We start from the raw sequence: 14,972 nt of genomic DNA, 5'->3' as shown, positions 1-14,972 counted from the left end.
CACTGTCTGAGAACATTCATCACAAAAATGCTCATTCTGTGATCCACGTACATAGGAAGATTTTAAGTCTTCCATTTATTTGTAAACACTTTTAATAGTCATACAAACTAATAACTTCAGACACATCAGGCCCAAACCTAGCAAGAATCTATTGGTAAAACAGGGAAAGAAAAAACTAGGTCCAAATGGAGAACTCACAGGAAAGCCTGTAGAAGTTACTGAAGTCTAAGGATTATCTCCAAAGCTTCATATGCATACACATTTCTTTAGGGAAATGAAAACTCAACTCCCCTAGAATTAACTGATTACTAAAAACTAGAAAGGACTACTTTTATCCTGATGATGTACTGCATGAAAGTATCACTGCCTTTAATATCACCTTTAATTTGCTGAAACATCACAGAGTTAGAGTGAGTTAGAGATAAAGAAACAGAATGAACACCCTGTCCTATTGGTTGTGATGGAATTACTGCCAAATTTCACAGGTGGGAGATTAAAATCAGTCTGAGAATATTTAGTATTTATTATGATCTCTTGTCATCTACATACATTACAGAAACTTCTGAAATGAAAAATGATCTAGTTATAACAATTCTGAGTGACAGAATTTTAATGAAGTTTTGAGAACAGTGTTTCTGCTTTTGAGTGATATGGAATACCAGCACTGAACCCTGGGGAAATGTCTTCTCTTTAAAATTTGTGTCTTCAAATCAGCAGACTGAAAGCCTTGCCAAACAACATATATCACCATGGCATGCGAACTAGGTCTGTCCTAGTTTGGGCTACATCCCAGAACAGGAGATCATGGAGCTACAAATGTGCCTGTCTAGCTGTAGGAAGTATTACAAAGCACTGTGTAAAAGTAGCCTCTGTTTTGATGAGAAGAGTGGAGAAAGCGGCAATGAGGGAGGGAGATGAAGGCCATGAGGGAGGGAGACGAAGGCCACAAAGGTGACAAAGAGGAAGGGAGACTGAAGACAACAGGGCAGGAGATGAAGTTGACAAGGAGGGACAAAGATCACCTCTCTCTTTGAGCCGCTATGAATTGTACATGATAGACTATTCCTTAGAAGGTACATGGCAGGAAAAATATGAAGAAAACATTTTGTAACTGTTTGTAAATTGGAACACAAGCTGAGAAATGTAGGAGTTTGCCAACGTTTTTTTACACCATATCTTCACCCCCACCATGTATGACCTAGAAAACTTATAACTTCATGTGCTCTTAAACAAGAGAATGGTTTTGAAATGACTAAGCTGGTTGGTGGTAAATATAAGCATTTTTTTACTGCAGCAAGCTAATGTATCACTCACGAATGATGAATTAGGGAAAATACAAAGACAATAAAGAAATAAATACACAGTTAAGTCCAAATCACCTGGCCACAAACACATATCTTGGCAGAATTCCCAGCAAAGTCAATGGAAGATTTGTAGAAGATGATGAGACTACAAAGTCAGGCCAAGAGCAGCACAGTGCAGTTAGATTACAGGCAGTCTCAGTAGACAGCATGCTTTAGCAGTTGGGCAATTTTGTTGTCTTCTTCTATTTAAATATTAAGTATCTCCAGCATCAGAATAAGTAGCAGAAACTGACTTCAGAATGAAAACTTCTTCTATGCAATGTCCTGACAGAAGACAGTCCTGTCAGGTCTGACTTACTGGGTAGGATTTTGAGACAATTTATTGCTGTCTTATTTTCTTCAAACCTAAAGCTATAACTATGCATTTGTATCCATTTATCATGGGAATGATGACTTCTAGCACATCGTTCCTTAAAAAAAGAAAACAAAAATTCCAGCTTGCTTTTTATGGCTTTTTCCCCCAGAAAAACTGCCTTAGGTCCTCCAAGTCTCCACCATTTGAGCTGCAAAGACAGCTTGATCTATTTCTTCTTTAAACATAAGAACTTCTGCTTGAGAAAATTCCTTCTTAGAATCTGTAAATTTTTTTTCTGCTGTAAATGTTACAAAACTCTTGAAACAACAATCTAAAATTTAAGACAAAAATCTGCTCTTTTGTATTACGTTAACCATAACTACCAGACCAGTAGGTCTGTAATGGGAAAGCCTGAAGAAAGGAATGGCCTACATGAGCTCACACTGCTTAGAGGCAGCACTTTTGCTACATAAGTAAGCTCATCTGAGCAGAATGTTGCTACTGAGTATGCAGACAAACCTCACATGCTTAAAGAATAAAAAGTCTATTTACTTTAAGACAAATTTATGAGACAAAAGAAAAAAAAAATCTCATTTTTAAATTCTTCAACAATCTGGTTTACTGCCCTGCCTACCAGCAGCAGCAGAAAGGAACAATGAAATTATCTATTCTTTTATGCTGGCTACTAACGCTGATTTTAAGAGAAGTCTCTCCATTTACCATAAATCTTTGGATGATAATGATAAATTAAAATGAATACACCACTCACACAAACTTTTATGAAACACTGACAGCACAGGTAATAGACTGAGATGCAACAAAACCCTCACCAAGGTCTTTACCAGGTGACCTAAGCAAGCAGAATAGGAAGAGTCATGCAGTGATGAAGAACCAACTACTTTCACATTCTGCAAGAAATTCACAGGAAGCCACGCAACTGTAAATCTCAGCTGCAGAACTGAACATACACAGTCATCACATGAATGCACATACAGAGCAAAAACATGATCAGATAAACTGATGTTTAAACTAGTGTATTATTTATGTACCTTTGAAAGAACATATTAAACACTGCAATCTAGAGGATTTCTACCATCCTCTGGATTACATGGCTTTTATGAAAACATACTCGCTCATGGCATGACTCAAAACAGGCAAGATAAACTCTGATATTAATCATAATCAGAAGGTCCATCTTGTAAGCTACAATATCCAAACACCAGCTAGCTCAATGTGAGTAAATGTCAGACTAGCAGGAAGCATAAACCTTGCTCGTGAACTTCTATCGTTAATTCTTCACATGTACTAGAGCAAACAGCAAGGGTCTAGAGAGGAGCACTCCCATGACCCTAGAAGCTCAGACCATATTTCCTGCTGCCTTTGTGACACACATCTTCTGAGAATTAAAAAACTTAAAGAAGCCATGCAATGCCATTCTCAGTTTGCCCTCAAAGGAAAAATACTTTTCTTCCTACACAAAATCTAGTGAGCATGCCAAGCAAGCATGTTGGGTATTTATGAATGTGACCGCTTACAAAGATGGGAGTGGAAAAGAAAACAGAGATGGGAATAATGATTAGTGGTGAACACATAAAACTTTGCAAGCTTGTAACTTGCTGTACTCTAAATTAAGCTTCAGGTTTTTCATGACTTGACATGACAACTCACAGATTCCAGGATTATCCACTTTAAAAATAACTGTTGATTTTGATAAATTTTCCACATGACTCTTGAAATAAAAATTTTGCCTGAGAACTTTTTAAAGGAAATATTGCAATGCATTACATTGAAATGACTATATAAATTGTATTTAATTAAATCTTGTGGAATGACTCAATCCACTGTGGGAATCCAAAAAAAAAAATAATTCAAGGCTTCCATTTTATATTCAAATTCAGAATTTAAAGTTGAAATTTAGGATGTGTAACTCTTCAAAACACAGAAATTTAGAGTATTTTTTTCAACAGAATTAAGTCCTTCTGAAAGATTCATGTAAATACAGGCCACTCAGATCCTGGTCTCTATTCCTGAGAAGCTCTTTCTGAAATGTTCACACAGAACTTAGTAAAGTCCTGAAAATTCTACTCTGAAGACAGCAGGAGCCTTGTAAGAGGTGACAAAAGGTGGAGTAAAGTCAGTCAGAGGACTCAAAAAGGTACTACCTTATGTTCTGCCACTCTAACGATGCATCACATTCTGCCCCACTTCCAGCAGTGAACTCCTAGTCTTTGAATTCTGCAAGCACTAGCATTTGCACAAGGCAGTGAGTCAGATCAAAGGTTTGATCCAGTGGAAAATTAACCTGCAAAAAATGCCATATGCTCTTCCAAACAAGTCATTTACCTCATTCATCTGGCCATATACTCCACATAAATACTACCGTCGGTGCTAAGGAAAGTGCAAAAGGTAGCACCAAGGGATGGAAAAGGGGCAGGACTATTCAACCTGAAACTAAAATGTACATGCAGTTAGACTGACCATGCACTAAGTAAACTTGAAGAGACTTTCAGTAGGTCATAACAGAAATGTTGGTTCCAGGTTCTTGTTAGACTCTATTGCCTTACTCATTCTATCTCCTTACATGTTCTCCATCCCAGTGCTGACATCCAGGCAAAATTTGATTGTTAGATCTCTGCTCATGTGAGAGCATGAGACCATGAGAGCTCACTGACATTTATTCTGTTTTGAAGATGACTAATTATTGGTAGCAGCTCTTCCTTTTCCTGTATCTCAAAACCAACTTTTATGACTTAAAGCTCTAACTTAGAATCACAAAGTCGTTTGGGTTGGAAGGGACATTCAAAAATCTTCCACTCCAATCCCCTTGATGTTGGCAGGGGCATCTTCCATTTTATCAGGCTGCTCAAAGCCTCATCCAACCTGATTTGGAACACCTCCAGTCAGGGAGTATCCACAGCTTCTCTAGGTGACCTGTTCTAGAGTCTAGCCACCTTTACTGTGAAAAATCTCTTCCTTATCTCCAATCTAACTGTACTCTCTGCTACTGTAATACTGTTGGCCATTCTCTTGCTTGGGTAAAAAGTCTCTTTCTCTCTTTCTCATAACCCTTTGAAGTATAAGGATCTTGCCAAATAAAAATCTTTAAGGTGACTGTGTAGACTTAGATTGCAAGTCCATGCCCTCTTCTGATAACTGCTTACTTTGCCTCTCCAAATGTTTCATGTGAAAAAGTCATTAAATGTCAACTGTGGATCCAAGATTCAACAACCTATGCTTACAGATATTTCACTAAGTGAAAATTGGAGTAAGAAAAAAAAGAAACTTGACATTTAACAACCAAATCAGCCTCAGTCCTCCATGAATAAGAAACAGGAAGATCAGTGCTAGTGTCTTGCCTCAGCCCAAACCTTTGAGTTTGTTGTCCCTGAAGACAAATCTAGTCTTTGTGGCCTGTTCTGTGTCTAATGAAGAATGGAGTGGGGTGGGGGGTGGAAATCAGTTCTAAAGAGGAAGTGATGGTAGGAAATAGTCAAGCATCGTGCTCCCAACCTGCTAGAGTGTGGAAAACAAAACAAAACAAGAACAAAAACCTCTCTTAAGTTGGTTCCACTCAGCACATTGGTCTCTTCCTTTATCCTAGAGGACTACCCAAAGACTGTTAGCAACAGTGTTGAAGCCAGGGGGTAAAAATATGTCTCTGAAAGGCTAAAATCAGTTTGGGGAGTTCCTGGAAAGAAGAGAGCAGGGAAAAGAAAGAAAAAAATCAACTATAAGTCTTGCTTTTAGGTTTTGGAAAGCTATTGCTCCAATTTGGTAAGCCTGCAGCACCTATAGGGACCTTCTCCTTGCTAAAGGCTTGACTCAAACTTTCAAATAACCACGGCAACCACACAAGTACACACTTTAGTGTTAGCCTGTAATCATCAAGAGAAGTAGTAAGGCTTCTCCTTCCCACCCAAACTGAAGACCTGCAGCTGCCTAATACATCCGTGCTCCAAACTCAAGCAGTCAAGGGATCTACCACCAGGTTAGTTTATGCCAGGCCCCCCCCTTCCACAGCAGGGTGATGACAGACTGCTTACTCCAGAGGCACATTCCCAGCTGATCCTTGACAGATCAGCAAACAATGGAGAAATGGAGGCTACTGGTTTCCCCTGTACCCACTGATACACAGCACCCTTCACCCTGAATATAGAGAAGGTGTGAGCAGTGACCTATAGACTCAAAAGGCTACTGTGGCATGATATACATGAACACCTGCATTGGGACCTGACTGGGAGGTTTACCAAACCAGTTACAGTACTCCTGTAACCCAAGAGCTCCCCAGTTTCATCCATCACTTCTGCAGCCTGACTAGGTCTGTCCCAGGAATCTGCTTCTGTTCCCATAGTGCCAGCACTGTTTACTTCCTCCCTCCATGGCACCAGGCTGAAGGTCCCATGGAAGGTCTGTGCCTTACACTTAAATTATCCCCTCTTGTAAGTTCTCACCTCATCTACTGCAAGGAACTCCTTAGTAGATCATGAAAAAATGAAGGTGTGAGACATGTCTGGCCACCAAGTCCCACTCTTCAGAATCACAGGTTAAAGGATTAAGATGCTCTCCTGACTATGTGGAGAAGACAAACTATTTTGCTTTACACAGTGACGTCCTATGGCACTTTGTGTGTTACAGCACTTGAATTATAGTAATGGCAATTGAAAACTTCAGGAAACATCAGAGAGCTGTGTAACAACCCTGTCAAAACCACACCCACCCGCCAAGAGCTTTCTATATAAATCATCAGTAAGTCAATGAGGACAACACAGAAACAAAATTAGTAACAGAGAGCAGCAAAAAAAAAAAAAAAAGGTAGCAGAGACAACACCAGAAAATGCAGCTCCTGAATCTGGGTTGTTTCCTGAGTCCTGGAAAATACCCTCCTGATTTGCCATTAAAATGAAGTTTAATGAATGGTTCTATGTATAACAGACTTACCTTTGGGTAGCATATATGTTATAACTAACGTAGAATACATCCATAAGATACTTTTTATACTTAACAACATCTTGACCTACAAATAAAGAACAAAGAAGTAAGTGGTTATTACTGTGTTATGTCCTTGTCACGTGTTGTAATTCAGCACACTAATATTTGTCATTGGTATTACAAGCAAAATGTTCAGCAGGACAATTAATTCCTAATACACTGATCTTCTGCTATTTTAATCATCATTTGAAATTTATTCTCACACGGTGGTAACCTGATTTTTTCTGTTATGGTGTTGCCACATGAGATCCAATCACTAGGTAGTTTTATGTCTGTAACAAACTGCACTGTCAATTAACAAGAGCTAACAATCCCGTTTGTGTTGAAAGGGGATGCCATGGCAAACTTCTAATACATTTTGATGATGAATCAATGCCCACATTATGATCCTTCCCATCTGCAAGTAGGTGATCAGATTACTACCAGATTTACAGATTACTCCATATAATATTTTATGGTAGAAATTAGTAACAATGACAACATGCCCCTATCTAATACAGATACATAATGATTTCCAGGTTATTAAGTCTAGAGTAATTACTCAGACATGTCATTCCCTTTGGGCTTGCTTCTCTATGTATGGGTTCTGCCTTTTGACAGCAGAAATATTTCCCATATATGTCATATTAGTGAATGCTCGTAATAGAATATCTTCATTTTATTCCAATTTTTAGTTACACACATGGAATCTGTACATACTTAAATGATTATTATAATAACAATTGAAAAGTACACTAACAAAAGCATTACAAGTCATACCAATGTCAGTTACAGTAAAGGATTCACAACAGTCCCTCTTCCATACAGTCACATACTACGTATGTACATACTACATAGACATACACATACTACATAGCAACTGTAAGAAGTAACTTCCAGCAATAGTTTGCCAAACACTGCCATCAGAAAACTTTTAATCAGAAAATCCTCATTTTCCCGATATTGCTGTAAAAGTGCACTACTTGTGCTCTTTACTAGGGCATTGATGGTTTTTCTCCTGTCCAAGAGGGGTTACAGTTGAACTGCATTAAGGGATAGTGAAACAGAGGTTTAATAGATATGCACCTCTGTTATAACTATGAAACTTGTGTTACACAAACATATTTTAACATTATTTTAGGTGAGCATTTCAGCTCTTTAGTACTTACATATAATGCTTTATGGTTAAGGCATTAATACATTCAGAAGCCTCCACAAACTATACCAAACATGACAGCAAGATACACAGAGAAACGTCTTCAGAAAACTACTGGTGATGCGCTCAATCTCAGGAAAGTTTTCTCCACAGCTTACAGCTGCAGCCCAAACTTCACATGAGTCTGTGTGAATTGGCATCTATCCTGCAACGGCTGAACAGCTCAGAAAAGACTCAAAACATCTCAAACCAAGCCTTTCCAATGAGGCAATCTCTAACATAACAGCATCATGTTAAAAATTCCCACCCAAAAGGGCTGAAAACCCAAGAGCATTTCATTCCCTAAATGTGGACAGTCAGAGCTGGCTGGTTGTGCTGGGAAACACATGCTGCAACCTATTCCCAGGGCGTGGAGGAAAGAATACATCTGCTTTCCACAGAGCAGACTGCATGCTGCCAAAGACGCCCCTCTTCTGTTTCAGCCCTTCCATAGAATTGAGCATATAATCTGATATCACTTATTTTGCAACATGAACTTCATGGAATTTGCACTCTCTGTGTCTGAGTCACAAACAAGAACAGGGAACTTCTTTGACTTCATTCAGTTTAAGAACTACCTGCCATAAAACTTTTTTCTGAGGGCTCTAATACATAACCCCAAAAAGAGACAGCCAGAATTTTATCTCTCCCTATGCTGTTCATGGAGAAGACAAAACTGGCTATACTTAAAAACAAAAAATTAAAAATCCATACTTTGTCCTAGTAATTCTCTGTATAAGGCTGTTGTGAATGAGCAGGCTGGAGAAGACAAGAGCTGCAGACATCAAATTCATTTTAATGCAGCGGACCAGCTCTCATATAGACAGTCACATGTTTGCTTAGATAAACACATAAATGACTCTCGTTATTGCACAATGTTTAAAACTGAGAGGTCACACTGAGCCTACAGATGTGCACAGACTAGAAGGCCCTTCAGGCAACCCTTCTGAAACTGCTGGCAGCCTCAAGTACCAAACCCATTGCAGACTAGTTCCTTCAATAATACAAGCCCTCTGAAGACAGCACAAGAAGAAGAGTGACAGACCACTCCGCCTTCCAAGGCAGTGAATGCTGGACCTGCCTCTAAGACAGTGTGAAAGCTCTGGTCCCTGTGAAAGCAGAGTGGCTCCAGACCTTCTGAGATGCTCTGTCCACATGTGTTTCCCATGTGTCACAGACCAGCTACATCAACAGCTAAACAAGAACCTAGAACAAACTGTTTACATCTTAGGCTTTCCATGTTTACCCATACACTGCTTTATCTCGCTCCTTCCCCAGAAGGCAACCATGGCTTTCGGGACCAGAAACAGAGGATTCAGAGGACTTTCCTTTTCCTGGAAGACAGGCATGCACCTAAACAGAGCTGGTTGTTTGCTGCAGCCACCACCTGCTGTTCTGCACTCCACATCAGCCATGATGAGGAGAATCTTTGTATTTGGAACATTCCAATGCTGGATACTCATTGCCCTCAGAGGCTTTTTACTATACTGTCATGACAAGAAGTGGTGTAAAAACTTCCACCTTTGGTGAGATGGCCCTACTGTTATGCTTTGAGCCAGCTGAGAGCTTTGAACCTGAACTTAAGCCCTACACTACAAGTCCAGGCTACAGGGAGGTCCTCACCTTCCCATTCCTGCTCACTTTGCATGCAAGCACAGAGCACTGATCCTCTGATGTCATGGTGGTGACTCCATTCCAAACACAATTTGAGGAATCTTATTGAAAAAAATTTTCACAGCTTCAGCTTCCAGACACTAAGCACAATAGACACACCCATAGTAAAATACGAAAACAGAAAGAAAACTGTGAAAGGATAACTTTCAAGACATCCTGTGGCTGCTGAACTCAGAAAAGAATAGTCACAGTTATTATGGATACTTAGCCTTTTACTGAGTAGCGCAGTAATTACACCTGCTGCATCAGGTTCAGCTCAAAACAAAATTGCACTGTTTAAGCACAGAGCTTAATGTGAGACACCTGCCAAAAATCCCCACCCGACTCCGGGTAAATCATCTCTAAACCTTCTCTTTTGCTAAATCTCCTTTGCCCCAAGGTGCTTACTCAAGCAATGAAAAATGTTGGGGGGAAGGGCCCAAACATGATTCCTGTGCAACCTTCCATACACAAGGGTTTTCACACTCTGGTCCTTGGTGGGCTCCCTTAAACCCTCCTGGGTTACTGAGTGTTGTTCCACACCTGCCAGAATTAAATGTGCAATTGCTATTGCCACCTTCTTCAAAACAGCAGCCTGTGGATCATCATGGCAGTACCTCACCCAGCCCCTCAAGGCCACCAAGCTTAGGAGAAAGCAAGCCGAGGTCTGCAGACCCAGCACCATCAATCCTTCTCAGGAGCCACAGACAAGGCAAAGGCTACTGCTTACACACCTAGCATTCCAATTCCCAATCCATGCTGCCCACATTTCCAGGACACTGTTATCAGATGTGACTGCTCCTGACTCCTCCCCTATTGCTGGCAGAGGCTGTACCTGACTATGCTCCCTTGCAGCCTCCTGAGCAGAATCCCTGCTCTAAAACACGTTTGTGTTTCCCATTCCCTCAACTCTGCAGTTGTAAAGGCCTCTGCTGGCTGGCTGCCATAATTAGATAAAATCCTCTGTAATTAGATAAAATCCTTCTAACCATACCTTTTTCCACAACCTTTTTTTCCCCCCTTAGTGTCACTACATCTAGAGTAAGAGAGGCATAATACTATGGACACAACAAGAAAATCCTGCCAACTCAAGGCTGAAAGGCTTGAGTAAGTGTTTAATTTCCACCCGCTGTTAAAAAAAAGTATGTCATTTAATGTGACCAAACTTGGGTTGTGTGCTGGCTAGATTCCACCTGGACTGATCCACTTTATTAGGAGCTGCTAAAGGCAGACTGATCGACAGTAGTAATTTGCACTACATTTTTAAACGGGAAGCAACCCTTAGCACAGTGTCTTTTAGCCAGAAGATGCCAAGACCTTGACAAATTCCACATCTTTAAAACCAGCAGCAGAGGTTCTTTCTGTAGGTAGAGAGAAGGGCTCCTATTTTTGCTTGCACTGTGATGTTCACTTTCCACAGCAAAAACTTGTAGGAGCAATAAGGTCTGATCACATTCCAGCTTGTGTTTAGTTTACAGTGTAAGCTTGATCTCACACCAATGCTATTTTAATTTAACCAGATGGGAGATCATCAAGACTCTCTTTCTGTTTTAAACTCCAAGTTAAAAAAGATACTGAATTGTCCTGATGTGGAACAGACTAAAGTCTACCATCCAGAAACTACTCTCCAGTTTCTCTGAGGCTGGGACAATGAGAAATTAGCTAATTTCATAGAGGTGAAACTGTCTTTAAAGGCTGCAGCTTCTGAGGTCATAGTGAGATTGATTCAGCACATGCTCTACAGCTGCATTGTGAAAGCTGGAAACGTTCCTTAAACACGTAAAAAGCAGCCTGTGCCCAAAATGCTCCTCCCTGCCTCCATAGTGAAAGTCAGGTTCACAGTAAAATAATAATCTTTTTAAAGGGTGGGAGGGAAACCCTGACACAATCTGACACTCAAGAAGTGAATCAAGGTTGCCGCTCCTACTAATGGGTAAAGCAGTAAATTACACAGCTTTCCAGTGAAACTCCAGCAAGCTAGATATGATACATGCCAGATGTGGCACACCTCTTGCTACCTTCTGAGTTCTGTCCAAAACCTTCACAGCTGCTATCCTTTCTCAAATACACAGTCTGCACTTTCTTTGGCTTTTGCAGTCTTTTGATCCTTTCATGCAATCTGACTGTTAATTGCTTACATGTATCAAGCTCACCAAGTGCTGCCTAATTAGCTTTGCCAGTTTCACCACATCTCTGCCGTGTGATTAGTTAGCCCACTGTGCTGCCACATGGCAGCATCTGGCTCATCAGTGGCGTCTGCTCAGCCTGTTAGCTCTCAGAAAGGTCCTCCTAAGGCCTCTCAGAAGGTCCTGGGGACATCTGCATCATCCTTTCCTCACCACCTCCAGTGCAAGCAGCTGCAAGGGGGAACCCCTCCCGCGCTGGAGCCTCGACAGGCTTGAGGCTCTGCCTCCAGCCCCAAGCACAGGGGTGCAGACGGGAAAAGTGACCAGAGCACAGCGTGTTCTGGCGCTCCTCGCTCTGGCAGCTGCCGAGAAGCTGCTGCCTGAGGACATCCCTCCCAGGCCAGCTCTAATTTATGCCAGAAGTGGCTCTGGGCTCTCTCAGACGGCCTCAGAGAAAGGCAGTGGAAAATTGTCAGAGGTAGTGTGTGGAACAAGGTCCCAGAACTCATGTGCCCGCGGAGTCACACGTACTCCCACTCCTCTGCTCCTTGCATCATCACCCTAAAAGCAGACTCTGAGCTCTCGCCTGCCAGCTTGCTTTCCAGAACAACTGTGGCCCTCTTCTGCCTCATCTCTCCCCATCAGCTACACTGCCTGCAAGGTGACGGGAGCAAGACACATGTGTGGTGAGCAGCAACAGGAGAAAGACATAGAGATGCTGCTCATGGCACCCGCGGGCGTGACTCCACACCCCCCCATCACTGAGTGCAGCGCAAGGACCAGCGTGTTGGCCGGACGAGTTTCTTCAGCTCCTCCCGTGGGCTCGTCCGGCGGCAGGAAGCTGCGGGTGTTCTCACTCCCTTCAACCGAGTCCCGCGGCTGTGCTCCAGCCGGGAACAGAAATCCGGGGTCCGCCTCACAGGGCAGGGGTCGGTCCCGCCCCGCTGTCAAACACCACCCGAGGGACGGCCATCGACGCTATCAGGCTCCCGCGCAGCTCCGCTGCTAAAATTGTTTTATTATAAGGAGCTTTTTTTTTACATCCCCACACCCCTCTACTACAGTGCGAGGGAAACCAGAGCCCTCTAGCGGGAAACGAGCGGCGACAGAAACTACAAGCCCGGCACTTGCCGCCAGGGGGCGCCACGATGCCGCCACCGCGCCCGGCCCGTTCCTCGAGAGCGGCCACGACCGGGACCGCGCCTGCCTGCGGCGGGACCCCGCGGCCCCTGCTCACAGCTCTCTGCCGTCTTTCTCCCTCCCCGTCCGTCAGTCCGCCCGCCCGGGGTACAACTCCCCGCCCCCTAGGTGTACTCAGGACGCCGGAGAGCCTTCCGTGAATACGGCAGGCTAGAGCCGGCAGAACCTCTCTTCCCGCCCCGCCCGACAGCGCGTCCCAGGGGCGGCCAGGTCCGCCCCGGCCAGTGCTCATCGTCGGTATAGGCAGGGCTCCCCACCGGGCCCTGCTCCCCCTTCGCTCCGCCAAAGTCTTACTCATTCCTTTTGGGAGGGAAACTTCCCCTTTCGCTCGGCATTTTTTTTAAAAAAAAAAAAAAAAAAAAAAAAAAAGAGGGCCCCACAACTCCCCAAACATTTACACTCCCCATTCTGGGATAGGTTTCTGCAACATGTTTCTCTCCTTTCTTTTCCCTTTTTTTTTTTTTTTTTTTTTAAGAAAGAATATAGAAGGGGGGGGGGGGGGGAAGGAAAAAGAAAGAAAGAAGGGGGGGTAGGAGGGGGTGGGGGGGAAGAAAGAAAGAAAAAAGAAAAGCCTTAGGGGCTTAATCCCGAAAGCCGGTGCCCAGAGGTTGAGGGGGTGGCCTGGGAGGACGTGACAAGGGGGATAATAAGGGCTGGCCCCAGCCTTCGCCTGCTCCCCATAGCCCCTTTGTGTGAGGACGGTGCCTGGGGGCCGGATGGAAGCTGCCCGCGGGATCCCATCCCCTGCCGTGGGGACCCCGGCCCTCCGCCGGTGCCGCCCCCCCACACACACACCCGCTTTTTTCCCGCCGTCGAAACTCCTTTAATTCCTTCCACGGTGCTCTCACTTTTTCTTTGTAAAACAAAGGCGAAATCCCGAGAAGCGGAGGGAGAAGGCAGTGCCCATGCCCCGAGAAGCTGGCCGTGGGTGTTAAAGGGGGCGTTTTGCTCCACTGACCTTGTGATTCTCCTCCTCACCCACCACCCCCCTTTTCAGAAATGAAAATGTGGCTCAGAGGACTCCTGCTCTCCCTTTCCTCTGGAGAGATGCTGCCTGAGCACCTCAGCCTCGCTTTGCCCTGTGAGCAGCTTTCCAGGAACATCATGCAAGGGGAGGAAAGAAAAGGGGAAAAAAAAAAAAGGCGTGTGTGTGTGAATAAAATAAAAGGGGGGGGGGGGGGGGGGGGGGAGTAAAAATGAACACACAAGAAAGGAGGAGGGTGAGCACACGTTTTTCCCGAAGCAAGAAAACCTGGTGGCCGGAGGAAAGGTCCTTTCTTATCGCGCCTGCCACACGGACGCTTTGTGTATTTAACATCCGTAAGAAATTGCTTCCTCCCTTCTCCCTTCTGAGCCCCATCACACACCAAGGTGCAGCTCTACCTTCCTGGCCATTCAAACTACTAGCAAAGACTTCTGTCAGAGCTTCCACCCCAGTCTTTTATTTCCTATTTTTCTTTGTTCTACTCTTTGCACCAGGAGATTTTTTTGTGTGTGTGTGTATCCCAGAGCATCCCTTCTCCTCTATACCTCCCTCTAAGGTCGTTGAACTTACCCCAGGTTGTTTAAATTCACCAGTCACCGCTATTCTCTCCTGCTTAAGCTTTGCAGTTCAACTCTTTGTCCTTACAGGTATCAGTAGCTAAACTATCGTTTAAAATCTTACGCTAGGTGTTTGCTGGCAATCGTACGTAGATAAAAAAAAATAAACTAAAATAAAAATAATAAATAAATATGTTTAAAGAAAAAAATACGAACTCCCCAAAACACAATAAAAAACACCAAAAAGCAACCCACATGAAGAGTTAATAGTTACCTTAAAAGGTAGCGTACTGCAGAGATTGCAAAAAAATCGCAGCGTGGTGGCTAGGCTAGTCCAGAGATCCCAGTGGCCGCATGAAAGAGTAAATCCCCTCGTTAGTGCTGGAAGAAGACGGGTGGTTCCGGGGTCTCTCCTTCTCCCAGAACTCTGTCTCCCCTCCCTCCCCGCCGGCGAGCACCTGACTCGGAGCTGCGGAGCCTGAACCGAGTTGTGGGCAAAGGGAGCTCGCCTGCAAGTTCAAATGCGAGTCTCAGCCACCCATCATTATTATATCGTTGTACCGTCAGCGCTGCAGAGGAGGGGCGCTGGCTCGGGGAGAGGAGGGTTCACAAGCTCTGCAAGAGCCTCC

General features: G+C 43.6%; 1 protein-coding gene across 1 annotated transcript in view; it reads right to left on the bottom strand.

The window, feature by feature from the left end:
- VCAN (versican) overlaps window positions 1-14,701 on the bottom strand; it is a 131,640-nt gene extending 116,939 nt beyond the window's left edge. Inside the window, exons 1-2 of the mRNA XM_054178577.1 lie at window positions 14,618-14,701; window positions 6,598-6,673 (exon numbers count right to left, since the gene is read on the bottom strand). Of these exons, the coding sequence (XP_054034552.1) occupies window positions 6,598-6,667 (70 nt within the window). The 5' untranslated portion in view covers window positions 6,668-6,673; window positions 14,618-14,701. The remainder of the gene's footprint in view (window positions 1-6,597; window positions 6,674-14,617) is intronic.
- Between the last annotated feature and the right edge of the window lie 271 nt (window positions 14,702-14,972).

Source organism: Dryobates pubescens, chromosome Z (assembly GCF_014839835.1).
Source record: "Dryobates pubescens isolate bDryPub1 chromosome Z, bDryPub1.pri, whole genome shotgun sequence".
Classification (NCBI taxonomy): domain Eukaryota; kingdom Metazoa; phylum Chordata; class Aves; order Piciformes; family Picidae; genus Dryobates; species Dryobates pubescens.
Note: the sequence above shows the minus strand (reverse complement) of the source record. Positions and strands in the feature narration are given on the sequence as shown.